Below are 27,634 nucleotides of genomic sequence, written 5' to 3' on the forward strand. Positions count from 1 at the left end.
TCTGTTTTAACAATCTCAAAAGTGCTCAGAATATAAAATGAAAAAGTGTGGGAGTGTGGGTGTGGGGGTGTGTGGGGATGGTGTGTGAGTGTGTGGGGGTGGAGTGTGGTGGATGTGTGTGGGAATGTCTGTGGGGTGTGTGTGGTGTGTGTGTGTGGGAATGCGTGGGGGGTGTGACTGTGGGAGGGTGGATTGTGTGTGGGTGTGTATGTGGGGTGTGGGGTGTGGGTGTGGGTGTGTGTGGGGTGTGGGTGTGAGTGTGGGGGGTTGGATGTGTGGGTGTATGTATGGAGGGTGTGGGTGGGTGGGTATGTGGGGGCGTATGTGTGTAGGGGGTGAGCGTATGTGGGTGGGTGTGGGTGTGTGTTGGGTGTGTGTGGGTATGTATGTGGAGGGTGTATGTGGGTGGGTGTGTGGGGGTGGTGTGTGTTGGTGTGTGTGGGTGGGTCTGTGTGTGGGTATGTGTGTGTTGGTGGGTGTGTAGGTGTGTGGGGTGGGGTGTGAGGGGTGTGGGTGTGAGTATGGGGGGGTTAGATGTGTGGGTGTGTGGGGGTCCTGGGGAGAGGTGTGGGTGTTGGGGGGTGTATGCTTGGGTGGTGGGTGTGTCTGTGTGTGTGTGTGTGTGAATTATTTGTGATGAAGAAGAGGGAAGGAGCAGTTAAACTTTAAACCAGACATACTTATCCTCAAAATAGTTGTGGTGATATTATACCCTCATACTTTGTACTACAGATACATTTACTGGTTTATAAAATATATAACCAGGTTATGAAAATATCCCTTATAAGAAGAGTAAGAAAACCAGTAAAAATGTAAAACCACCACATGGAAAATATGTCTGATTGCTGCTTCTCCATTTTATTTTATTTTTACCTTTTTTCTTTAAGATGGAATCTGACCATGTTGACCAGACTGGTCTTGAACTCCTGGGCTCAAGCGATCCTCCCACCTTGGCCTCCCAAAGTGCTGGGTTTTTAGGTGTGAGCCGCTGTGCCCGGCCACCCCTCCTCCAGTTTAGAAATGATGGGTAATGCAACCTTGCAAAGGGATTCCTTCAAGTTTTTCAATGTTTTTTAATAAAATGACATCGATTGCTGAAAGCATTATGACCTTTGTTATGCTACATAATACTGATACAAAATGTGAATAGTACAAAGTTCATTATATATAATATAAGACTTTAATATATTACATTTGTTTCTACATAAACAGACTATAAATATATGTGCCATAGCATGTCTTATAGTCATTGTTCCCAGCATTTCACACTATGGTACCAAACAAAAAACACATTTTCTTTTTTGAAAAAAAGGACAGAAGAAGGGCAAAAATCAGTAGAAATAGCTCTATATGTTAAAAGTCTAAACAATACAATAGATGTTATAATTTGGGCTATAAAGTAATTTTGAAGTCTGGCTAATAATCATTCAGAGAGTGAACAAACTCTCTGGAGTTTGTTTACTGGAGTGTAGAGGTTTACTGGAGTGTAGAGGCCAAATAACTAAAATACTGATGGGTTGTGGGGTGAGAGTGGGTTGGGGACAGGGGGAAGAACAAAAGGGTAAAATCCTTCCTGAAGCTTTGACACTACACACAGCTTGACATTGAACCTCCCGCATTCAGTTTCAGACATATCACATCAGGACAGATATGAGGGTATTCATCCAGAAGAAACCAGAAGCTGGTTTGTGCAGTCAGAACTCTTCAACACGGCAGGGAGCCTTGAGCTGAATGTCCTTACTTTGTGGTGTTCTGAATAAAGGATCAGCCTGAGAGACAAGGAGCCAGAGATGCATAATTTCCTTCCTGGGGCTTGGCCAGGAAACACGTAAGGGTCTGGAAGGAACTCTCATTAGGAGTCAGAAACAGCACAAGGAACTCTCCTTCAGCCCAACTGCGAAGAACACGCAATCTTCTAAAACCAGAAACCCCATCTGAAGCCTTTACATTTCAGAACCTCCACTGGAGCCCACACAATGCATTTGCAGGCTCCAGTACTCTCTCAAAGCAAGCTAATGTTAGTCTTCCTTTCTGTCAATCTGAATTCCACACTTAAGGCTTGGCTTGGGACCGACGTCCTAAACAAAGCCTCTTGGATAGACTGAGCCCTGCGAATCCTTCCCATCTGCAACACCCCAAACACTTACATTGCCTGGTTTATCTTCTAGTTTTACAGAAGTGTCAACTCCCCAGGTATGGCTACTTCTTTGAGGATGGGGCCATTTCTTGAACGTCTTTGTTCTAACCCATGGTGAGACCCGCAGTAGGCAGCATGATAAATGCTTTTAAATGAATGAAAAGAGGATCAGGTTAACACTGGGAGAATACACAGACACATTCTTGGGTCACAAGCCTCTTCCAGGATATGCCTAGAAGACTAGCTCCCTGCAGTCCGAGGTCCTTTTTTTGTTGTTGAAATGAAAATCAAATGCGGCTACTTCCTGCTGGTGGAAAGAACAACACTTGAAAATCTGAGCAGCACCTCTTATGTGATGTCCAGGAGTTGGGGGCGTGGGTGCTTCCTTTTAAACAGGAGGGGAGCTCAATGTGGTCCCCGAGTCAGGCTGGAGAATCTGGGCTGTGCTGCCGGTTTGCACTCCCATCTCTATCAGCTTTAAAAGTTCTGCTTCCTCACTGGAGTACACAGTGGTGTCTGTGTCGTCGGAGTGATATCCGGACTGGTAGCCACTTGTCTGGTTTGAGCCTTCAGATGCCACAGACTCCCTGCTTTTGCTGGGCACCATTCCACTGTGGAAGAAATGGCAAACAAATGAGTTGGCAGAGAGAAGACAGTTCTTTTGCTGACCCCAGCCCCCTATCTCTCCCATTTGTTAATCAGCATATCAGGTTTACAGGGACAAGGTCTATTTTCAGGTACTCGCATGAATTAGTAGTTGCAGATAAGTCCTCTTATTCAGGTCCAAGTCTTTCAAGCCTCAAATGAGATGAAAGGCAGTTCTCCCGAGTTATGCAAAGGCCCCAACCAATGGAACATGTTTATGGCCTTGCAGATTGACAAGTTTGTATACAGTGACAGGCACAAAGGGCCACTTGCATGATATTCAAGGAAACTGGGATGTTCTGAAATTTCACTTGTGCTTTTCCCATTGTGGCAATTTGGGAACTACGGGGCATGTGTATGGTGGTAATAAACTTCTTGAGCAACTTTAAACTTTAATAACTTGAAGCGTGTGTGCAGTCAAGCCAGATATGTCAAATGCTGCTTTTTACTCATCAAAACCACATTCCTTGGAAGGACTGAGGACCCCAGTCACTCAGCAGCAACTAGAAAATGTTTTCAATGGCATGGAATCCTGACAGATGGTAATCATGTCAAAGCCTTGAAATGTAGGCTGTGTTGATCTAAAATTTCAGGATTTACATTTTCACAAACCATTCTAAGGTGTTTTTTCCCGGTAATAGGTGTTTTACCCAATTTCTTCACGTTAAAGCTGCAAAAAGGAATTTTAGTAACTCGTGTTTATACATAGTTTAAAGGTTACTTCAAATAATGAGAAATACAATTTTTTCTTTCAATTCAACCCCAACAAAACTAATGTAGGTGTCTTAAGCAATGGCATGGCGCACTGCACATGATAACTTGCCGAATAAACATTTTTTGAATTAATGAATGAAACATACCATTGACTTTCACGACTTTTTACCTTGGGCCTTAAAGAAAACAATAAAATAGCACAATGACACCCTTTAATGTGGTGGGGGGTTTTTTGTTTGTTTTCTTTTGGTATGAGCATTATTCAAAACCCATGAGTATTCCCATTTTATACAAAAGTTAGATTATAAGCAGATCAAAACCTCCTCTATTCTTACCTTTAGGTAAGAATACTCTAGCAAATAAACCCCAGCAAATACATAACTACACTTATCCTATTATTCTTATAAATATAGATTTTCATTTATTTGTTATGTTAAGAGAACATACACGTATTCAAGACAACTACAAATTCCTACTGAACCATAGAGTGGAGATTATATTTAAAACTAAATTTTAATACTTTTCCCACAATGAAATACTTACGAATTCAGACAATAATATTTAAATGTCTCAAACAAATAGACATTGGCTTATTTATATATCATACTTCTTAAGCACAGAGGCACCCATTTGTATACAGACTTAAAAATTCTTCAGAGTCCACAAAGATTGCAATCATATTGACAGCTTTAGGGATCACATCCAATCACCTTTTTCATTTAGCCATTACTGACTACAGTAACTATACTCAGAAATTCCCTAAAATTCTCATAAAAATTGACCAAATTCTCTAATTTATTTCAGATTATTTTTAGATTTGTCACTTAATTTTATCATGTGGTTTGTTTCCTTCTTTATTTGTTAAATTGATGTTAATTTCTCCAAACAACAAAGACCCCATACGGAAAATTCTGCACTTGCATTGAAAGTCCTAAATTGCTTCTAAAAATTTCTATTGAAATTTGTCTTTTTAATGTGGCTGAGTCTTACCTAAAAGATGGAGCTAATTTGGTTCTGTCTTCCAAAGTTTTCAGCTCTTCTGAAGCAAGAACCATACCACTGTCCGTCTGGTTGTCCTTTTTCAGAGACAATGAGATGGCACAGTTAATTGAGTGTATAAAATGACCAACTATTTAATTAAGCTGATTTCTCAACCCATCTATCATGACTATCAAATAAGGTCCTGTGGAAGAACATAAAGGTATAATATCCACAAATTGTCCAAGCTACAAAAGGAAGCAACTGCTTCCTATGAGTAGACACAGGCCAGGGAGAAGAGAAAATTTTCACATCAGCAGCTGAGAATGCCTGTTACCATCGCTTTCTTCACCATGACACTACTTGCACTTTAGTGAAATTGGTCAGAAAGCTACATTGTCTTGAACCTTGGACCAAGGACTTGACTTATGTAAAAAACAGAGTTCCATCTCCATAATGACCCCATGATACACACACTCGAGGACAGCCTTCTAATGAGGCTCCAAGACTTTAATGCTTAGGCTAATATTTATCTAACTAGTGTTTCATCCTTTGTATTATTTCTAAGACTATTTTTAAAAGATGTACTTACATCTGGGATTACTTTTACTTCTGGTTCTTCTAATGGGATGTCTTCAAATGTTTTTACACTCACAGGCCGGCTCTTTCGCTTACTGTTCTGCAGATACTGACTGCAAAAGAACAAATATTTATATTTTAGTGGTGGTATATTTGACTGCATATACCACAAGTGATACCTAAGTTCATTATCTTTCAACCACAAACTTAATAGCAACCTTCAAAACATCCTTTAGAAAAACAAAACAAAATAAAAATCTTTCTCTGCTAGCACACATGGAAGGCTTAATTTCCTGAGAAAGTCCATTTAAAAGTATAATATAACTGAGGAGTCTCGATGAGCCTGTTCTTTTGAACCCTACTTCTGAGGTCCAGTCCTGGACTAAAGACAACAATAGCAGAGGGAGTTATCAAGTGCCTTCTACTTGGCTTCCTGATTGCATAGGATTCCTCCATCCAGCTCTGGATATATTACCGAGTGTTTCACATCTGTCTGGCCATCTCCTGGGAAATTTTTCTAGATAATGCTCACAGAGCAACCATTCAATGAAAGATAGGCAGAGAAAACATCTGAAGGTCTCCTTAAAGGATACTGAACCCAGCAGTGATTTGAAGACAACCTCTTCCTCTTCTGTGTAGCAGAGGCTTAGTGTGCAAAGGGAAGGTGGGCTGAGTCTCACTGTCCCCTCACTTTTGCCCCCAGAGTTGCTGTCTCAGGAAAGAGCAGTGGTTTGAGAGTAACAAGATATTTTGCCTATTTCAGAATCTACCACTGACTGCAGAAACTTGAGAAAGTCATGAATATTTGTGACCCTCTTGTCCCATCTATAAGATGTGTTGGCAGTAGCACTCCCTCCCTAGCTCACGGAGACGTTGGAAAAATGAATGATATGGAGAATGTTGGGCTTATTGTTCTTAGGAAGAATAATGCTCTCTCAAACAAAGCTCATTTTTCTCCTTTGACTTCCAAAGCTTCCTTCAGGAGTCCAAATAATAAGACTTTTCGAACAACAGATCCTCTCCTTCTTGGGAAGGCTCCTTCCCGGCCATGTGGCTTTGGGTGAGTCTAGTTGATGCTATCAAAATCACTTACAGCCCAAGTGAGGGAAGGGAAGTCCTACTCACTGGGAGGACCCAACGAGACAGAAAATACACTCTTCATTCCTATACCAGCCTACTTCCCACTACAAGCAGCCTTCTGGAACATGCTGCATAGACCTTGGGCCACAGGAGAAGAATGGAAATTAAATCTCTCTCCCCTACCCCAAGAGGCTGGTTCCTCCCTGTACAGAGAGGAGAGAATGAGATTTACAGGTGATACCCTCACTCAGGAAACTCCACAAGTTAGAGGATATGATACACAGGGTGCGATCGAAGGCTACTTTCTTGTAAGTCCAACCCCTAAAAGTAATGGTTGTCAAAAACTACTGGTACCATAGTCAATCATTCCTGCAGTCGCTTGTTCAGGAAGCCCTCACTGATAATCTGCCACGTGCCTGGCACTATGCCAGATGCTGTCTAAGCAGCATCTCATGATGTGTTCACCACGGTACCTCTCTAGGGGTGAGTATTACTATCCCAGCTTTTCAGATGAGGAAACCAAGGCATAGAAAGGTTGAGGAACTTATCCAAAATCACATAACTGGAATGTTTGGATTATTATTTTGAGGGCAATGAGGAGCCACTGAAGAATTTTAAGCATGGGATTGACAAGATCAGATATGCCCTTTAGAGAATTGACTGTGGATTGAAAAGAATAAGACTAAAGGCATAAGACCCATGAGAAAAATACTGCACTTCTTCAGGAGAAAGAAAGGCAGCTTGGCTAGAAAAATGGAATGCCCATGAGATTTGGAGACATGGGTTCATTCTAGAGATATCTAGGGGATAGAATCAACTAGGGTTGGCAAGTTTGGAAAATAATTTAGCTGTCTTAGAAAGGACAGCTCCTTAAATTCTTAATCCAGTAATTTTTTAAATGGCATGATCCTTTCATGATTGACAAAGCATTTCCACAGACCATGGTGCATCTGTTCCTCCTAAAACGGAGAAATAGGTCTTTTAACTATTTCCCCTTTAGAGATGAGGGAGCCAAGGATTAGGGAGAAAATGGCTAATAAAGGGTAGAACTGGGACTCAAACTTAGGCCTTTAGACACCAAAGCCCATGTGAAGTTTTTGTTTTTGTTTTACTCTACTCCATACAGACTCCCTTGGAAGAGTATCAGGAGGGAAAAGAAAGAAGAAAACAGCAGACACAAGTGTTCAAGCCGTTATTAAGCACCCAGTATGTGAACAGTGCTGTTCTCTTGTCATGCATGCACTGATCACGCAGTAGCAGGGTCAGGGGTGTAAGTATGGGACATGAAACAGACAAAAAGTGCAGAAAGAACAGTCCCACTTCAAGCAGTCTAATGGTAGAGCCAAATTCAGGAATACCTAGCTAGCAGGCTATCCCAAGCATCAATCTACAAGGACCATTTAATCATCACTAACAATTAACCAAAATGAAGAAAATGGTATGCACCAAAACCTTTCTCTGAGAAAGTACTACAAAGAAATTTTTGATAAGCTGCTTGATGTGGGAGGTGAAACTCCCAGAGAAAATGACAGCAATTGCAGATGGTCCCCAAACTGCCCTCAAAGAAAGATGAGCCCAGTGAGTATGTGCTTTCTTGCAGGAAGCATGCAAACTTGAGGCCAGAACTGATCCACAGGGGAAATTAGAGGCAAAGCTAAGTCTAGACATGAGTGGTCCCTCTCTAAATAAATGCTAAGTAAATATTTTTCAAATGGTTTAAAGGGGCCACAAATCATGAGGCTAGCTCCCACAGTGATGTCTCTGTCCAGCTCTATTTATAATGCAATAGAATTGAAAATTAGAAGGAGAAAGACTGCTCAGCTTTTGTACTTGGCCAGAAATGCATAAGAGGATGGAACAAGCCCCCTGAGAAGTACCCCAGCCTCAACTCATTCTCCCCAGAGAAACAGAACCCCAGGAGAGCAACAGAATGAAGCATGCCATGTGCAAATGCCTCTATCTGCTTTTCTTCGAAACCAGATGACTAAAATGTGACCATGAGTTTTATTTTATAAAAAGGAAAAAAGGTGGAGGAGGTTGAGAGGAGATGCAGACAAAATACTCCAATTTTCATTTTATTTTTTAAATTATGGCAGGATAAAAGAGAAACTGGACTGGAAAACCCAATTCAAAAATCACAGACAGAAAATAGCAGCCAGGCCTGTGCTGGGAGAGTGGTGTCACATTTGTCCACGCTTCTGGGGATAAATGTTAGCAGCCCTTTTATATATCCAACATCGTATTTGGTGCTTCCATTACACAAACATGATTTCTTCTCCTTCTCAGCACCATATGCAAAGCACCCAGCGAGCCAGGAGGCTGCTAACTCGGATCATCACTCTACTTGGTCACAGAAAACACATGGAATATAGTTCATGATCAAATGGCTTTCCAATAAAGGGGGAGGCAATAATGGTGTGTGGGGAACAATTGTCACACTAAAAGGCCAGCTGAACTTGAACTGGAAATGTGTAAGCACAGGAGTGGAACTGTAGTCTCATTTCATGACTGTTTCTCTCTGAGGGCCCTCCTTGGCATGGGAGGAAACAACATGGACTCAGGTGTCAGAGGAACTGGATTCATCTCAAGGATGTGATTTTAAGCAGCTCACTTAATAGGTATCTTTTACTGAGTGCTTTCAAGGGTCGGGTGCTTGGAAATAGATTATATCTTACAACTCTCAAAACAGCCATTTTCCAACAGCAACACTGACCTTGTTTCATTTCACAGATAAAGAAACTGAGGCAGAAGGTAGATGATTTGCCCCAAGTTTCACAGTTGCTACAAGGCAGACTTGGGGGTCCTACTCAGTTTTATCTGACTCTAATACCTGATCTTTAACCACAAGTTTGTACTGCCCTCAGGTAATAGAACTGAGCCTTGCGTTCAATAATACATCAAAAAAAAAGATCATTGTTTCTACTTTGCCTGACTCTGAATGTTATGATGTTGGCAACATCTGATAATACATGGCAAAGTTCTTTAAAAATATGCCTAACACTTTTGACTTCGGTGGAACGGTCAGCTCACTTGCTGGCTTCTAAGCTTTCTTCCTTCTAATCAGTGTTTCTGCTGCCCTGCATGACTCTAGGAGGCAAACTGTCCACCAGTTTCTCCTTAGCATCCCTGCCATGTGGCAACCTGGCCATGCTCTGGACATGAGAGAGCTCCCCGGCCCTCCCTGCAGCCCGGGCACACTCTGGCTGGCAGGCTGGACCCATGCTGTCAGGGATTCCATTAAAGCAGGAAAACATCCAAAGGGGTTGGGAAAGAAACAAAGCAAAGTGAAATAGTCCCAGCCTCAGTAAAGGGCAATTTTAATATCATATTGTAGAAAACCACACCAACTCTTTCCTTATGCACAGGTGCTGGGAGACAGAAAAAAGAAAGCTGCCTTCAGAACCCCTCTACAAACCAGGAAAGGACTGCAGTGCACGTGTTTTAAATAAGCCCAGACTTCCCACTATGCAAATAAAATACTGAAAATCAGACGTGGGAGGGGCTCCTGAGATGCAGCATCCAGTCTAATTCAGGACACAGACCCATGGCATTCTGTATCCTTGCCAGAGAGCCATAAGTGTGTTCTCATGCATGCACAGAACTCTTCCTTTCTGAATCTCTCCTAAGCCATTTAATTCACATTAATAAAAGCATACATGGGGATAATTTAAATGCAGATGTCTTTGTAAAACTGGTCTCTTTATTCCTGAGATTAGCAAACTGTGGCATTCCAGCTATTGCAGCTGCAGGGCTTGGAATTCTTAAAGGCAATGCTGTGGCAGCAGCGTGGGCTACAGATGGGAGGAAGCACACCTACCCAGGCCCTCTTCCAGGAGCATTCCCCATGATGTTAACCTCAGGGCTAAGGTTATGTGGAAGTAGGATGCAGCAGCCTTAGACATGGACTTCCTTCCACTTCCAATCCCCCTCCCTGAGATGGCCTTGAAGTTACCCTCCCCCAGGGGATGTCAGGCCATATACTGTACCTGATTCCTGCTGTGTTGTCATAATGGAATTTGGGGTCACATACTTCCTCCTCCTCCATACAGGAAACAGGTGAGGTAGGCAGAGAGAGTCCAGAATCCTCTTCCATGCTCAAAGTCTCTGATATCGGAAGAACAATATAGTCTTTGCCGTCCTGAAACAATAAACACAGAAGACTGTTGTTATGGCTTCAGTTCTTCAAGTGCCTTTTCATTAAAAACAAAGGGCACAGGGGCTTCTTGGCTACATAGGGCATGTGGCTTTCATATGTGAACACAGAACTTTAAGACATTACAAATCATGTATCAGAAACAAAACGCCATTGAAATGGAAGGTATATTAAAGGAGAGAACTAAAAATGAGATGGGTAAGGAGCCCACAGGGAAGTGCAGTTACAAAGAAGAGAAAGCAGGCTGTGGTGAGAGAGGTAACAACAGAACACACGGAGCTACATAGAACAAAACATCACTCCTTCACAAAGCCCTAACCGCACGAGCCAAGCCCTTCAAAGGGCATGGTATCCAGTTTTAGCTACCACATTTCAAGGCAATGGAAAAACTGATGACAGTCTAAAGAAAAGCAATAAATGGATACGAAAATGGGTCTTCTGAGAAACTTAATATTATTGCATCAAGAAAAAGAAATAAATGACTATTTGATATCTGTAAATGTTTGGAAGGTTTATTGATAAAAATAGAGCTGACCTATTGTCCCCCAGCTGTTCAAAAGAAAAGAAAGAGGAAATTCGCTTCCATTATAGTAAGAGGCATTGACTGGAGATTAAATAACATTCCAATAGTAAAGACTACAACTTTAAAATCTTCCAGTGGAAGTTATAAGAACCTGGGATGATACCAAGACAGAAACCATCTCTTTTGCATAGCTTAGATGTATTTTTGCCTGCAGAACTTATTAAAAATTTCCTGAAATTTCTTCCATTGTTGATCTTCTGTGGATCAACCAGATTTTCTGTTTGTTTGTTTTAGCTTTAGAAGAGCATTTGAAGATATAACAAAAAGATAAGTAGGTAGAAATCAGAGTGGTCTGCTCCCAGGTCATAAATTAGAATCCTATCTGCCTAAAAGGGTAATTGCAGCTTTTAGAAAAGCATTATTGCTCAGATGTAGAAGAATACAGTAGATTATTCAATGGCTGAGAGGATGGCATGGTAGCCATGAGACAATTCAGGCAGTAGGGAAGTCCTTGACATCTAAGTACTCTTTGTAGGCGCTTCTTGGATGGAGGTGACAAACCTGCTGAGCATTAGCTTGCAAGAGATTTCCCAAATGTTCCACCAACTCTGAAAACGTGGGTCTCTGACTGGGCTCCCCGTGCCAGCAGTCCAGCATGGTCTGGTACCTAGAGAAGCAAAACACTGATTTCATTAAATGCCTCTTTCTTCCTGAATGATGAAAATAAGCACTTAAATGAGTACACATTTATAAAGAGCCCACGAGTCGAGATGCTAAATAGGGATACAAAACTGTGTAAGACACAGAGTCCCATACTCCAGAGGCTCAATGTGTATAAAAAACAAAACATTTAAAGCAACATCTAATAAAAACTAACTGGTTGCTTTGAATAATAAAGTACTATCTTTTCAAAAAGTGATAACTCCATGCTTGAAATTATCAAGAAAGGCCCCAAAGTAAAAGCAGGACCCTAACTGGGCAATGAAGAAAGTCTATATAATGGAAAGTCTTCCAGGCAAGGAGAATTTGCGAGCAAAGAAAGAGAACAGAGGAACACTTCTTAAAGTCTTACATTTCTGGTGTAGTATAATCGGGGGCCCTCATTCTAGTTCCTTCTTTCAATCGCCTACAAAATTCTTCATCAATCTTTACCCCAGGATATGGAGAAGCACCTAGAATAAAACAGGGAGGAGACATTCTTTGATTTGATTTTCTCTTATAGAAAACCCTGCACCTGAATCTTACATATCCTCATCACCTACGTATCTTTTTTTTTTTTTTTCAAAGCTTCCTAGAAATTTCGTCTGATAGACATGAAGTACAAGAGAGGAAAAGACAACTTTTGTCTTCCTCTTTGGAGTCTGGATGGAAGGACAAAGAGAAATGACTTACCCAAGGAAAATATTTCCCACAGCAACACACCAAAAGACCAGACGTCACTCTGGATTGTGTACACTCTGTCAAAAATTGTTTCTGGGGCCATCCATTTCAAAGGGAGGCGAGCCTACATGGGTAGAAGACAAGGATTCAGAACCCAAATTAGCAAATATCTGAAGAAAAAAACTTCCTTTGTTCCTGAACACAGGTCCTGAAGCTCTCTATGAGGAGTTTTAATTCTGTTACTTAACCAAGCACTGGATTCATGTTTGAAACTTACATCTCCTTTTCTGACATAATCTGGATCTTTATAAATATCCCGGGCCAAGCCAAAGTCACAGATTTTAACCACGTTCTTCTCCGATAAGAGGATATTTCGTGCCGCCAGGTCCCTGTGGATACACTGCAAAGAGAATCGTGTGTGCATTAGGTCTCGGCACAGCTGATCTCTTTCACATCTGTTGTGACCTCATGCATCAAAAAAAATCCCACATCAGAAAGCCAACTGATTAACAAGGACTGGGTTAGTATCTTTTAACAACACTTCAGGAAAAAAGTCTGTGAGCTTTGCTGAGGCACACATCTGCTCATTCCATAAACAGCCCCAGCCTTTGGAGTTAAATAATTAAGTTATAATATGATGATGGAATCATAAATAGGCTCCTCTAGGACACAATTAAAAGTGTGTTTCTGGTCACATCCACACATCCCTTTTGCCTGGCCCCATATTTGGTTAAAAACGTGTTATTCTAAGGAGGTCCCAGAATGGGATTTGTTTTTTGAATGAATGCACGGAAATCAGAAACAAGGGGCTCTCATTGGTTTAGTGCTCTTTGTTGGTTTCCCCCTTCCGTATGAGGCTGAAGCCAGACTGGCTCTGATAAACAATTCCCAGTGGGGCTTCCCCTGATTTCAAAGTGCTGGGCTATCATAAATGTCTATTAAGGCAATTTCAGCCTATCACAAGTCAGGTTAGTTCTCTAGTGCATTAATAATACAATGAGATTAATCTTGACTTTCTTTCTCTTCCTTGTAGCTTCTCAGTTTCTCCTTTCTCTGTATCCTCCAAACTTCACCTAACCTCCTACTACTTGGCAGCTTTAGCTCCATGTGATATTTTGTGAGAAAATGAGTCTTGGGGAGCTCAAGAAATGAATCAATGGCTTAGAAGAAAACTTTTTTTTTTTTTTTTTTTTTTTTTTTGAGAAGGAATCTCGCTCTGTCGCCTAGACTAGAGTGCGGTGGTGCAATCTCAGCTCACAGCAACCTCCCACCTCCCAGGTTCAAGTGATTCTCCTGCCTCTGCCTTCCAAGTAGCTGGGACCACAGGTGTGCCACCACACCCAGCTAATTTTTGTTTTTTTAGTAGAGAAAGGGTTTCACCATGGTGTCCAGGCTGGTCTCAAACTCCTGACCTCAGGTGATTCACCCACCTTGGCCTCCCAAAGTGCTGGAATTACAGGCATGAGCCAACATTCCCGGCCAAGGGGAGAATTCTTAACTCACTGGAGGGGTGATTGTGTAAGCCAGGCATTGCTGACCTTCCCACACCTCAAATCTGTATGGCACTCTCCTCTGAACAAGGCATATTCAGAAGCACATTGTCAACACAATTGAGCAACACTAGGAATTCTGAAAACAGACAGTATTTTGACTCTTCCCCCCAAACAAAAGTTTCCTTTTTTAACCCAACAACCAAGTGGATTCAAGAAATCATCTGGTAGATATAAAACAACTTAAAGGATTCCCACATTCAAGCCCGTTCTCTTCCTAGTCCCCAAAAGGAACCCTGAGTAAGTGGCAAATTTCAGCCATAAAAAAATAGTAATAATAAATCATAATCTCCAAGCAGTGTAAAGGGCCTTTATCTTCGGGAAAACCCTATAAGGCCCCAGTTCTCCTCCTTCCCCTTGGGAGAGAGAACACAAGAGCTACCCAGCAGAAACATCAAAGAGCCTGAGGCCTTGAATGCTATGAGAAGCTTTAAACCTCAGGGGAAAGCATGGGTGGAAGATTTCATTCTAATTTAGGAAACACAAAATATATATACACAACTTAAGTCTTTCTTTCTTCATTAGGCTGCACAAATATATTCTGTCAACACAGTTCTTCCTGATCTTTAATTTGAAGTACTGCTACTTAATAAAAAATTACACATTTTACCCTTTCCAGGAGAGTCACTGCCACCAGCCTCGCTCCCCACTTCATGTTTACAACCTTTGGAATAGTTGTAACTTGTCACGTCCCCACCTCAGCCTTTGTTTGGCCTACTTTTCTAATTTTAGCTCTTTAATCGCTCTCATCTGAAGCCTGTCCTTCCTCGTTTCTAATTATACTCCTAACAAATACTTTTTGATGGACGTTGATGAATGTAAAATAAATTAAAAATGATTCTCATGCCAAGATATCTGTAAGGCTCAGCCCCTCCCCTTTCCAGGTCATTGCTCAAATGTCAAGTTCTTAGTAAAGCCTTCCTCATCTACCTTGTTTAAAATGGATGTACGCACACAGAGAGAAGCATAAACATACATAAGTGCATTGCTCCTGTATATTCTATAACCCTTTCTTGCTTTATTTCCCCATAACATTTACTCCCATCTAACCTACAACATGTTTTACTTGTTTATGTTGCTTATTGTTTGCTCTACCCACTAGAACTATAAACTTCATGAAGGTGAAGAGCTTTGCCTGATTGTTCACCCCAGTATCCTCAGTGCTCAGAAGACTACCTCACACTTAGTAGATGCTTGACAAGCCTTTATTATACAGCTTAATTTCATGAACTCCTTAACCACTCTTACTTAGCAGAAACAGCCTCCCCAGTAGAGGTCTTCTAAGAGACGCAGAGGTGGTGAATGAATTACAATCCCAAATGAGCACCAATGGCTGACACTGGACATCTTATTTCCAAACCTGTGATCTGAAAAGATAGCTGATTTCCCCTCAACCTGTCTTACCTTTCGTGATGCCAAGAACTCCATGCCCTTAGCCACTTGGAAGCTGTAACAGATGAGATGCTCCAAGGTCAGGAAGTCCTTATACAGGTCTTCAGGAGCTGTCCGAAGAGGCAGGAGGATGGAGATCAGTATTTTCATGAATTGGTGTGATTTGTTTCTAAGTTTGCTAGAGTAATAATCTTTTTAAGACTTGGGAGTTAAATTTTCAGGAAATAGAAACAGAGAGTCAATGCTTCTATCTTCTGTAAATCTCCTGAATCCCAATATCATTAGCCACCATCACATCCCTTAGGAACAATACTGGTTTTTCCATTTTAGCCAAATTGAACCAGTAAATCCAGGAGGTAGAATAAGGTAATATTGACCTAGATAATCTGGGAAAGAAAGAGGACATTTCCAAATTTGCCACTTACACTGTTTTTTGTCATGTACCCAGAGGGATAAACAATAGTTTCATATCAAGAACTCTAAAAATAAGACAACAATATTCAGGGTCATTGAATCTCTTCTCTCCAGGATTTGTCCTGGGACAAAAGCCAAAAGTCAAACTATAATCTGCAATAGATAACTATAAATACTAGAAATATATTTAATTCATTTTCAAACTTTAAAAGTGCTGTAAATACATTAAATCTGGCCTGGGAGGATGTTTTTTCCTGAGAGATAACAGAAACATGGAAAGACACATTTACGTAAATTGGTGTATTTACTTCAGTGCAACTGGTACAAATAAACACTAAGATATTAAATGGGTGTTTCAAAATCATCTCTTTGGTCAGATAAGACTTATGGCTTCTTTCCTGGAGACAAAGACCAGAGTAAACAAAAACTCAGTTGTAGTAATAACCTCGTAAGTATTTAAAAGGCTGTGAGCCTTTTTCTCAACAACTCAATCTCTTAGGTTTCTGGCTCACTGGCCACTGTTTCTTGAAAGAGAAAGAGCAGGGTAGAGGCAGCACCACTCAATGTGGGCCCAGCTAAATGAAGCCTAGACCACCTCCACATGTGCTTCTAGACCAAGTCCCAGCCTCACACTACCTTCTCAGCTACTAAGGAAAAGGAGTTAAATGCAAATTCTCTCTGTAGCCTCATGTCAAGGGAAACAGAGTGGGCTTCTTTCACTATTCCTCTAGACTTATGCCTCTAGGGGAGCCAGCCTGTCACCCATCTCTACATCCACGACGCTATCTCTGCTCCTTCTGAAGGAGGTAGAAATACAGTATGTCCTGGAGCCGGCTGGAGTCCTGGAAGTTAGGCTTAGGACCACAGCTCCACCCATAAAGAGCACTAAAATATCACTGAGGCCAGGCGCGGTGGCTCATGCCTATAATCCCAGCACTTTGGGAGGCTGAGGCAGGCAGATCACCTGAGGTCAGGAGTTCGAGACTAGCCTGGCCAACAAGGTAAAGCTCCATCTCTACTAAAAATACAAAAAAAAAAAAAAAAAAAAATTAGCTGGGTGTGGTGGCAGGCACCTGTAATTCCAGCTACTCAGAAGGCTGGGGCACAAGAATCACTTGAACCCAAAAGGCGAAGGTTGCAGTGAGCCAAGATCGCACCATTGCACTCCAGCCTGGGCAACAGCATGATACTCCACCTCAAAAAAATAAAAATAAAAGCAAATAAATAAAATATCACTGGAAACATAACTTAAAGGCCAGGATATTTATCAAGACTCCCCTGAGGAATAATGGTTGGAAGGAAGACTTGATAAGCCACTTGGCATAGGGTAGAAACAACAGATGGCTCCTAAACTGCCTTTGGGATGGTTAGGTATAATGAAGAGAAAGACTTTTGCACAGGTAAAGCATGCAACATGGGGCTGAACCACTCTGGGGCTCGCCAGTGCAATGGAGAGGCTACTCAACTACCAGAAAACTTGTAGCCTCTCCCACTAATAAATGCCGAACCAGTATTTTAGGAACACTGCTGTGGTTGTAACTGACTGCTTATCCCACTTGGACCACCTAGATTTCTCAGGCTAGCTCTGCTTCGCCTCCCGGTCTAGGGCTTCCACACTTCACTTTTGGGGAGACAGAATGGAGGCAGTCTATTATAGAAATTCAGGTCTCTTTCAAATTATGAGGTAGGATTGGACTTTTCCCATGATCAAATTCCTTGTAACACCCTATCACCCTGTCTGCTCCGACAAGAGTATGCCATAGCCTGCAGGAAGCACTGGCTGGTACCTTCCTCTTCTTCTACATCACTGAGGGACTTCTCCTCCACAAATCCAGAGCTGGCTGAGCTCTGGCTACTGGTGATGCTGTCCAAGCGCCGTTTCAGATCCACAGGGATTGCTCCAACATAGTCTTTCCCTTGACGGAATCGTGCCCCTTTGGTCTATAAAAAAGCAAAGGAAAAAACAAACTCCTTGAACACAAAATGAGTCTTTAAAAGTTTACAACCTTTAAAATGTGATAAATGGTGGAGATAATAGAAACTACCAAAAAGCAGACAAGGAGGACATCAATTTCAGGATTATGCCATCTCTGAGCTGAAATTTGGGGCAAGTTTTGTGCATGATAGGGTTTCTTCCACAAAGCCTAGCTCCTTCTTCAGCTTAAAGACACAAATGCCACTTTGAGTTGCATTCAGACACACTCTCAGCATTAGGGTGCTCTTCACAGAGGGATTTACACTCCAGGGGCCAAATATGGCTAGGGGAGAGATAGAATAACCCAGAGCTGTCCTACCCTCCACCCTCCCCTTTCCTCGATCACACCTGCCTTCTCCCCCATGTCCACACTCTATAATGGGTCAGTAGATTAAAATCACAAAAACAGAACAGAAACATATGGCCCCAGAAGGTAAAAGAGGAAGTTATAACAGCCAATAGGTAATATGAGAAGACTCCTCACAAGTTCTTCACAAAATTTCAACTAAAAAATTAACTTGTACCATTTTTAGTTTCCCTTCATTTTATAATGTGGCCAGAGCAGGATTAGGAAATGACATACCTTGTAGGGGACAAATTCATTTCTCTTGCTCCTCAGGTAAGTGGATAGGTTTCCAAACTTGCAGAATTCCACAATCACCATGAGTGGCCCTGCAGGCAGCATGTCCAGGAAGGAAAATGGGTATTCACTCGTGTTCCTCACTAAGTGTTTAATATAGTGATGAACCCAAAAACACCTTAGAAGAAGGCTACAACCTTTCATTGGGACAGAAGTGTAGAAATCAGCTGGTCCCAATCCCCTTATATAAACTTTTTTATATTATATATAGCTTTTCTTTTTTCCAGAAGACATTTTCACAAGATTAACCAAAATTTCAAAAGAAAACCCACCCATCTACTTGCTTTTCAATGCAATCACTTGATATGATTCCATTTTGGGGGTAACTACCCTTAAGCTTTCAAGTTTTAGGGAAGTTTACTCTTCTCATCTGGACATCTGTTACACAAGTAGCAAATTGAATCATAGTGGCATGACATTTCTTAATTCAGAGAAAGTTTTATAATAATTTAATTCTAGTGCCAATTAAACTGCCATGAAATATATTTATTCCTAGGAATCCACAAAGTATTCTAAGCTAAGAAAATCAAGTCCATGGGAGTTGACTGCTTTCCCTCAAACACTATCAGAGAGGCATGTTAAAATTGGGTGACCAAAACCATCCACAGTTACTCACCTCCTGGCTTGGTACAGGCACCTAGAAGGTTGACCACATTGAGATGGTGACCAATATGAATGAGGATCTTGAGTTCAGACATGAGGGCCCGATGCTCACTGTGTGTTGCTCCTTCTACAAATACAGTACAAGGAGGGAAATCTTAGGTGTGGACATTTCCTTCGGATAATTGGGGTCCGTCCTTCCCTGCATGCCACTATACAACTTACCCTCCAGGGGTAACACAGCTGTGACCTAGTTTACAGACCACATGCATTTCCCCAAAAGTCAAGTGTAAATTCTATTTTCTAATTTGAAATAAAATTCATATTTTAATTGAGCCAGAATGTTTGATATTTAAAGGAATCCATTGTGAAATCTTTTGCAAAGTGGAGAATACATCTGCAATGGAATAATGCCCAGATTCTCTTCTTTTACAAAACCGTATTTTTGCATTTCAGGTTCACTACGATTCTGAGGGTCTGACCATTTCAGTGCTTCCTCATAAGGAAGCAACACCATGTATTAAATATCTTCATGTGTTAGGGGCTATACCGAATGTTCCAGCCAATCTGTGCCGGCAAATTAAGGCCAGCTGGAAAGACCAGTTGACACATGAGGCTGATGGCACTAAGACTATGTGTTTGATCCCGTTTGGACTGCTACACTTCCCTCTAATTCACAGGCATAGTCCACATCTAAGGCCCTGATGAGCCACCTCAAAATTACATACTCCCTTGGCCACAAGAGAAAAAAGGCAAACGGAGAAAGATAGCTTTGAAAAGCACAAAACCTATTGGCAAAGGGTCAATGGCACTGCCTTCATCAATGAAAGAACATCACAATTGGAGAAAGAAGCTTTATTGTCGAACCTCTTGAAATGAAAATGGCCAGACCAGAATTCCATTACTATTAGAATTAACAATTATTTATAAAGCTTTTCATTTAAAAAATATAACCCAGTATATTTTATTCTAACACAACCATTCTTGTTTTGCAAATTATCTTTTACATATGAACATCTTTTATATATTCCAATTCTAGAGAACATGCTATTTTTGCATTCCACTATTTTCCTTTCCATGTCTGTAGATGGTCTATAATTATCTGATTCCACAATATATTAAGAAACAATTTTAATATAACCACAGTCCTTTTTTCCTGTAACCAGAACCACTAAGTACAACTGTGTTGGCTGAGCCCTGCACAAGGATAACCAGGCAAGAAGGTGAAACCCATCCCCAACTTTGCTTGCCAGACCGTGCACCCTGGCATAAAGCTACAAAGGAGGATCCTTTGTCCAGCTTGCACAAGGGCATTATTTAGGCTGGCTGCATGTGTGGCTAGTAGGCCCACCTAAGAATAAACCTACTGATACAAGCCTTGCAACATGCTTAAAGACTAGATAAAACAGAAAGATCACCACATAATTTTGCTTTTACCTTTCAACATTTTGACTGCCACGGTCCTGCAAGTTGCTGTCTTGTCAATTCCAAAGGCATCTGCTTCAATCACTTGGCCAAAGGCACCACGGCCAAGCGGCTTACCTAGAGTCAACAACGATAGCAACAAGAAAACGGACTTGGATTACTATACAACCAAAGTGATATGCAGAGATGTCAACTAGATAGGGTGACCACACATCCCAATTTAACATAGATAGTCCAGTTTACTCCTTTGTCCTGGCTTACTTATTTAATAACTCCCCCTTCACTCTCCAAATGTCCTGCTTTGGATGACTACATAGGGACCCTACCTCTAAGTGGCTAAATGAATGACTATCCAAATTCAAGAGATGGAATTAATATTTCTAAACCAGAATCCAACATCTGAATACACCACATTTGTCATCGTTCTAATGGAGGAAGAGACGGCCTGGTAAACACAATATCAAATTAATAGCAATTGAAAATGCACCTAGCTTCAGCCGGTCTCTGGGGAATTCCCATTTGCTGGCATCATAAGGCAGTCGTTCACAGTGTTCGTCCAATGGGAGTTCATCAGGATCCATGACAATGGACAAGTAGCCTGTCTTCAGTTCCCCTCCATTGGCCTAGAAAGCATCAATCCTTCTAGTCACATACACACTGTCGTTTGGCTGTTGTTTTGTGTGCTTGTTATTGCTGTTTATTGGAGCCTCTTTCCTGTCTCATTTTCCAACAAAACTCATGGAGTTTGAGAGTGGTCCTATTATAACCCTGCTTCTAGTTTCCCTTGTCCCCCAAAGGAGCTCAGAATTAAGATTTTAAAGCTTAATTACACTAGACAGTTCAAGCCCTTTTCCTATCAATTAAATCCCTGAGATCCAGCCAAAAGAAAGTGGGCAAGAATGTTATTGTATTGAAATAAAATGTGCCCATTGAGCCAATAACAATGGGAAGAAACAACTCAAAGAACCCCAATCAGTTTTCATTAATCATGAAAACCAATGTGCATGGGCAGAAGGGAAATTATTTTGTTACCCGCTTAACGGTCCGTAGGATGATGACAAGAAGTAGCCAGAAGAACATGGCAATCACTGCCGTGCCTACTAGAATAATGATTTCCAAGTTCGTCTTTTCCTGAGCACCTGGAAAGACACAATTAAATGGTATCAACAGTTGGAAACTTATATTTTTGTAAGATGACAAATTTTAGCACTAAAGCGAGATCCCAAGCTTACCAACTTGGAAAAATCCTAGAGGACAGTAGTCACACACTCCTAACTTGAATGGAGTCTACAGAATTCTTTTTTTTAACTTAATTTTTATTTATTTATTTATTTTTAGAGACAGGGTTTCTTTCTATGCTCCAGGCTAGAGTCCCATGACAAATCATAGCTCCTTGCAGCCTCCAACTCCTAGGCTCAAGCAATTCTCCCACCTCAGCCTCCCAAGTAGCTGGGACTACAGGTGCATACCACCAAGCCCAGCTAATTTTTCTTTTATTTTCTGTAGAGACAGGGTCTCATTACATTGCCCAGGCTAGTCTCGAACTCCTGGCCTCAAGCCATCCCCCGGCCTTGGCCTCCCAAAGTGCAGGGATTACAGGCATAAGCCACCATACCTGGCCTACAGGATTGTTAATGGAAAATGTAAAGCTTGCAAAACACTGCTCATGTAAACTTCTAACAATTAAATTCTAAAGTAATTAAGCATAGAAATAGTAATGCCTTAAAAGTCAAACATAAAAAGTGTTTAAAGGAAGAGCAGTCTTTGATGGAAAGAAAACAGATCATTCTCTACAGAGAAAAAAAAATTTCTATTTGAGGAAAACAAAAGTCTTCTTTTAAACTGATAGTCAATATATTCATCTGTGCAGAGTTTGCAAAAGGATCATATAAGAAACCAAGTAGGGAAATAAAGTTTTTTGACCTGAGAGCTACTAATGACCACGTATCTACTATGCGGTTATCACTTTAAACATGCCATTCCACTTAATCTCCTCAACAACTCTCAGTTTTCAAATGAAGAAACAGATGATCAGAGAGCTTAAGCTACTTGACTGAGGGCACATAGCTAGCCAGTGGTTCAGTCAAGAGATAAAGAGGCCTATCCAACATGAACTAACCATTACATACACTACCCCGTCCCTTGTGGCAGGAGCCTGAGTGAGGAGAAAAGGAAGAGTCAAGATGAGCACATCATGCATGGCCTGGTAATGGGAGTTTCAAACCACTCATGAGAGGAAAGAGAAGCGGAAACTAGAGGTCCGCAAGCAAAGCTGCAGATGACCAGGGCTTCAGAGGACAGCTCTGAGTGGAAGAAACAAAATGCAGAAGCAGGCTTTCCACTAAGAGTGATTAGCAAAGAGATGATAAGGAAGTAGTCATCACTTGGGGCCTCCCATCAGATGAGTGCAAGGAGAATCAAACCGGGCCACAAGCTGTGCAGATGGCCCATTACAGCCTCAAGAGAGCAGAAGACAAGTAATAAACTGGTTTGCAAACTAAGTAATACATTGGTTTGCAAACTAAAAGTTAAGTTAACCATTGAGAGACAAGCACAATTATGCTTGGAGTAAATTTTGTTTCTCTGGTGGTCCTAGGGAAGTAATTCTCTATTTATACACACAGATTTAAAAGTCCAGTTGTACATAGAAGATAAAAAGTTCAAAGAGTCTATTTTCTATGTGTTTTTATATTAATATTCTCACATAACATTTGGGAACCTAGCAGGAGTATTAAATATCTAGCTCTGCCTTTCTTAGCATTCACTCCAGGTAAGAAGTAACTATAATCTCTATGCCAGTGTTACCTAGTTAGGCATCTGTAACCAGCTGCGGGCCACCAACAAGAGGTAATGCAGAGCACCGGAGACAATCTAGAAGTCATTCTGTGGATTTGCCCTAAAACATGAATCACTTTGGAAATGACAAAACTGCCATGGTCTTTGAAGTCTTTATTTGCAAGTGTAGTTTATGAAACACTAATAAGCTTATACATTTGAAAATATGTCAACCTATCTCGATGCAATACTTGGCATCATAGATTTGACAGAGTAAAGGGACCAAAATCTAGGCTTTGAGAGACAAGTTAGGATGAGTTCATAGAAATCCATCGATCCCTTCTATCACCATACTTCTTTCTTACCCTTGGATACCGTACTTTTACCCACACAACACAGTTTTATTCTTCCCCTGTGGGCTACAAAAAAAGTCATAGGGATGTACTTCTTAAGATAAAATATTCTGCCACAAATTACTTTTCCTAGCTAAGAAAATGACAGATTTCACATCACTCCTGCATACACTCATATTGAGATAAAAACCAAAAATTCTCCATTTCAGAAGAGTAATGGTCTATTGTTCAGAAGGGAATCTTAATTATTTCTAGTCCAATTAAAACTCGGAATCCTTGTGACTATCTGGATAGCATTGACTGCCATGATTAGGCAGCAATTCTAAAGTTTTTCCAAATAAATATAAAGGCATCATTTCTATAAGTTAATCAAGCCATTCAAACAAAGACAGAATCAGGGAAAAGAGGCTATTCATCCTGCCTAGTTAAGAATTTTTCCACAATAAGAACTTCAGGAACAGGAAATGTGATGCAAGCAGAATTATAACAACTTTAATTATGTTCGCTGTTTAAAAGAATACATACTTACTGAGAAAATTTACAAAGTTCAAAGAATATTAAAAATCATCTGTAGTTACCCTACTCAAAGTGAATGTGTCTCTAAGATACAATCTAATCTTTTAAAAAACCACAGAATGCATCTATGACTTCCCACTGACCTTCTTTTTCTCTTTTAAGTTCCGGGATACATGTGCAAAATGCTCAGGTTTGTTACACAGGTAAACATGTGCCATGGTGATTTGCTGCACCTATTAATCCATCTCCTAGGTATTAAGGCCGGCATGCATTAGCTATTTTTCCTGATGCTCTCCCTCTCCCCACCCTACAATAGGCCCCAGCGTGTGTTATTCCCTTCCCTGTGTCTATGTGTTCACATTGTTCAGCTCCCACTTATAAGTGAGAATGTGTGGTGTTTGGTTTTCTGTTCCTGTGTTAGTTTGCTGAGGATAATGGCTTCCAGCTCCATCCATGCAGCTGCAAAGGACATGATCAGATTCCTTTTTACAGCTGCATAGCATTCCGTGGTGTATATGCACCACATTTTTTTTTTATCCCACTGACCTTCTATTATGAAAAATGCCTCCACTTTTGCACAGCCAAGAACACTGCATGCCTGGCAGGTGTAGAGGCCTTCGTCCTCCTTCCTCACTCTGCGAATAGTGAGGTTCCGGTTCCCATCCTTCAATACAATGCCTAAGAGAGGAAGAAAATGATCATTCTCATTTATGATGATGTGGTCTGTGAAGTTTTTTAGGGAAATTTAGAAACTATAAATGCTGCCCTTCATCTTGTTCTATTGTCTAACTTCGTAGGGTCACATGGGATCTACTGCTGACTAATCTCCTATATGGCTTTCATGAAAATTCAGCAGGGCCCCATACTCCAATTCCAAGTCTATGAAATGAGCCAGGCCGTGGACACCAATACTGCTTTTTTTCTACATTATATCAAGAAATAACATAGCTTTTTATGTCATATCCCTGGGTAAGTTCTGCAACCCAAGAGTAATAGCCAAGTTCTATTTACCTGAGTCTTCTACAAGGGTCTCATTATCTTTAAACCACATGATCTGTGGAGGGGGATTCCCAGATGCCGTGCATGAGACTTCAATGGTTTCCCCAATACTCGTGGTCTGATTCTCCAGGTTTCCTGTGATCATGGGTGCCACGCGCTCTAGACACACAAAAAGAAAATCACAGAACATGGAATTGTAACTTTTGAAATGGCTCTAGTATCACCAAACTTTTAAACAGTTTAAATTTAGTAAAAAGGAACTTGTTGATTTATTAGGTTGAACATACACAGAAGTTAATAACAGCACCATTGGTCACCAGGTAAAATTAAATGAAACAAGTCAGTCAGGACACTGAAAACAAATTAACAGCTTTTAACATTCATATTAGTGGTACTAGCTGGTAATCCCATCACAAAAGAAAGGTTTAGGGTCACCTTTTTGGACTTTTCCTGTAATCAGGCACAGCCTCCCTAGCTGAAAACTTCCCTCCTGTGAAGGTTCTAGTCAATGACACCCTAGAATCTCTTCAAATTTCTCTTGGAAGTGCCAAATTTTAGTATCATTCAACACATAATGCCTTACATTTATTTGGCAATTCTTATAAACTTTGTTTATACAATTTGTGTTCCTCACTATTGATCTTACGTAATGAGCAGAATAGGACTGTGAGCGCTATCTCACAGATGAAATAAATGATGTTCAGTGACATTAAACTACTTGTCCATGTCCCTACAACTAAGTGAACAGTTGAACTGTTTACTGAATCTGGTGAGGCTAAAAAACCAGTTCAGTGCTATTTCCACTAAAACACAAGCAAAACAACAATACCCTCAGGGAAGTCATGGATTTTAAAGAAAATGAAGCCCATGAGTATTTATTCAAATGTATAAGAAAACTTTAGATTTATTCTTTCTTCAGATCATCAAAGTGCTGTGGAAATATCTTGTCCCAACCAACTGAACATCAAAAGGAATCATGCTGAAAAAATCCACTTCAACGCTTAGCAAAATGAGATTACCTGAACAGCGTACTACATTGAAGTCTAAGCAAATGTACTGGATTCTAGCCTATTTCTAAGAATAGATTTTAGGAAAACAAGTTACGAGTCCTTAAGGAAGCAAACCAGCTAACTGTGAGCACATATTTTTCTGGGCAAAGCTAGGCCAGGAGCCTACTTCACATCTCTTTCTCGATTCTTCCATAACCTTGAAGCCAGACCAGCCAACAGAAAATCCATGGTGAACTATGTGGTGTGACTTGAAGGGTCCTGGCTTGACCCCAAAGTATCTCTTCTTATGACACCTGAGTCCTAAAACTAGCGAACTTTATGCTAGTGTCTGTCAGAAGCTGCCTCTTCAAATACACCAAGGCCTCTGATGAAGACATTACCCTCAAACTGTGGTATAGATGAATTTACGTGGGCAATTTCCTTTCTAACAGTAAAAAATAAACAGAGGGCACATATATCCTAGGAATTGAAAGGGACACCAAAAGAAGAGAAAATGGAGAGAAGTGGTGCAAAGAGATGCTCCCCAAATTTGCCTGATTTTCCCACAGACAGAGCCATGGCTGCCCAGTTTTTGCACAAGGCATGAGGTTAGACAAGGGGTAGAGAGTGCCCCTATGGAGGAATTTACAGAGCTATCTGCTCACTGAAGTGATCGTCCCATTGACCTTGGACTATGCTGGACCATGTGGGTTGACCCAGAGGTACAGACAGACCCAGAGGTACAGACAGAATGTAGCTTTCTTCCCATGGAATCTTCTAGGTCTTAAACTCAGCCCATCATCCCACTCTTCATGAAGCAGGTGCCTTTTTGAGCACTTACTGTATGCTGCTATGCTGTATGACTAGAGCTACAGCAGGGAGCAAAACAGAGAACAATTCCTGTCCTCATGGACACAGAGACCTCACTGTGCTGTGACTTCCCAGTGGTTCCCTATGTTCCCCTCCTTTCCTTCATGTTTACCACTGTGAATTTCTGAGACTCTCCTAGCTCATAGCAGGCATTCCACAAATATGCATCTGTTTAAATAAATGGATGCCCAAGATAAGGCAGAAGTTTCCCTGGTTCAAGCTAATCCCTTGCATATACTAGTGAATTACTCCATCATCAGGTTTTGTTATTTTCTCTTTTCAATACATCATTTCATTATTAGTAGCTTCTTTCTGCCTCAGGATTTTCGGTGAAGAAGTGTGCACCAGTTTACAACATAATCTCCTAGAGGACAGTAATCTTTGCATAGCACCTGAATTGCACTACATTTAAGGCATTCCAACTGCCCCTGCACAATGATCCAGAATTGTCTCCCTACCGAGGACTGTGAGCTGCCTGACCACGCAATGTCTTTTCTTGGTCTTCCTGTCTTGAGCAAGGCAGACATAGTCTCCTTGGTCCTGCAAGGATGCATTCTTAAGCTCCATGATCAAAATGTCATTTGTGCTATTAGAGAATATAGTGGCATTCAATTTCCAAAGAGTATCCAAGTTCTTGCAAACAGGTGTGGGCAACTCTCCCACGTGGACTGGCAGAGGCTGTGGACCAAGCTTGTACCATGTGAGGTTCTCAAACGTAGATTTGTCTGCAGTACACCACAAAGACACGCTCTCCTGCTCAGTGGGCTGCAAGTCAGGTTGCAAAGTAATTTCAGGACCCCCTAAAATGTAAAGACCATAGTTACTGAATGGTGATTTAACTTGGTACAGCTCACTATCATCTTGCTGCTTTCAGACTACTACAAAGTACCAAAAGAAATGAAGCTCTATCAGTTCCAGGTGATGTACTACAACTTGACAAACAAACT

At 41.1% G+C, this 27,634-nt stretch overlaps 1 protein-coding gene across 1 annotated transcript in view; it reads right to left on the reverse strand.

Annotated features, from left to right (window-relative positions):
* Positions 1-837: 837 nt before the first annotated feature.
* KDR (kinase insert domain receptor) overlaps positions 838-27,634 on the reverse strand; it is a 47,946-nt gene continuing 21,149 nt past the window's right edge. Inside the window, exons 13-30 of the mRNA XM_017875105.1 lie at positions 27,146-27,487; positions 24,841-24,987; positions 24,376-24,507; positions 21,218-21,324; positions 20,673-20,808; positions 20,198-20,302; positions 18,777-18,890; positions 18,104-18,192; positions 17,333-17,486; positions 15,144-15,241; positions 12,467-12,589; positions 12,202-12,313; positions 11,882-11,981; positions 11,371-11,476; positions 10,120-10,271; positions 5,067-5,166; positions 4,487-4,572; positions 838-2,748 (exon numbers count right to left, since the gene is read on the reverse strand). Coding sequence (XP_017730594.1) covers positions 2,526-2,748; positions 4,487-4,572; positions 5,067-5,166; positions 10,120-10,271; positions 11,371-11,476; positions 11,882-11,981; positions 12,202-12,313; positions 12,467-12,589; positions 15,144-15,241; positions 17,333-17,486; positions 18,104-18,192; positions 18,777-18,890; positions 20,198-20,302; positions 20,673-20,808; positions 21,218-21,324; positions 24,376-24,507; positions 24,841-24,987; positions 27,146-27,487 — 2,426 coding nt within the window. The 3' untranslated portion in view covers positions 838-2,525. The remainder of the gene's footprint in view (positions 2,749-4,486; positions 4,573-5,066; positions 5,167-10,119; positions 10,272-11,370; positions 11,477-11,881; positions 11,982-12,201; positions 12,314-12,466; positions 12,590-15,143; positions 15,242-17,332; positions 17,487-18,103; positions 18,193-18,776; positions 18,891-20,197; positions 20,303-20,672; positions 20,809-21,217; positions 21,325-24,375; positions 24,508-24,840; positions 24,988-27,145; positions 27,488-27,634) is intronic.

This window comes from Rhinopithecus bieti, unplaced genomic scaffold (genome assembly GCF_001698545.2).
Source record: "Rhinopithecus bieti isolate Rb0 unplaced genomic scaffold, ASM169854v2 scaffold_7212, whole genome shotgun sequence".
NCBI classification, from domain to species: Eukaryota; Metazoa; Chordata; class Mammalia; order Primates; family Cercopithecidae; genus Rhinopithecus; species Rhinopithecus bieti.